Raw genomic sequence first — 331 nt, 5'->3', positions numbered from 1 at the left:
TATTTTCAATGCATAGACCGTGTATATGATAACTACGTAGATTCAAACTATTTTTGATGCTTGTTTTCAATAGTTTAAGAAAAGCTTATCAGTTTTTTAAAAAACTTCCTTAACTTTCAATGTTAGTGTGTGAATGGTTCAAGTAGAGTAAGGAGCATCAAACAAAGTACGTATTTCTGGTAAATTATTTATGTAAATGTCCTTCTTAATGATAGTTATGGCGTAAAATCATTGGTTTTACTACGAAATCTTCCATTGTGTGATAGTTTAACTAGATAAACGTCAAAATTGCCAAAGTATTACTATGTGGATAGTAGTATTACTGATACCT

The 331-nt window shown here is 29.3% G+C and overlaps 1 protein-coding gene across 1 annotated transcript in view; it reads right to left on the bottom strand.

The window, feature by feature from the left end:
- Positions 1 to 302: 302 nt before the first annotated feature.
- The window catches only part of LOC106324019 (neuromodulin-like), a 921-nt gene continuing 892 nt past the window's right edge, over positions 303 to 331 (bottom strand). The window contains exon 3 of the mRNA XM_013762045.1: positions 303 to 329. Coding sequence (XP_013617499.1) covers positions 303 to 329 — 27 coding nt within the window. The remainder of the gene's footprint in view (positions 330 to 331) is intronic.

The sequence above is a fragment of the Brassica oleracea genome, chromosome C2 (genome assembly GCF_000695525.1).
Source record: "Brassica oleracea var. oleracea cultivar TO1000 chromosome C2, BOL, whole genome shotgun sequence".
Taxonomy (NCBI): domain Eukaryota; kingdom Viridiplantae; phylum Streptophyta; class Magnoliopsida; order Brassicales; family Brassicaceae; genus Brassica; species Brassica oleracea.
The sequence above is the reverse complement of the archived record's forward strand: the minus strand, read 5'-3'. Positions and strand labels throughout refer to the sequence as shown.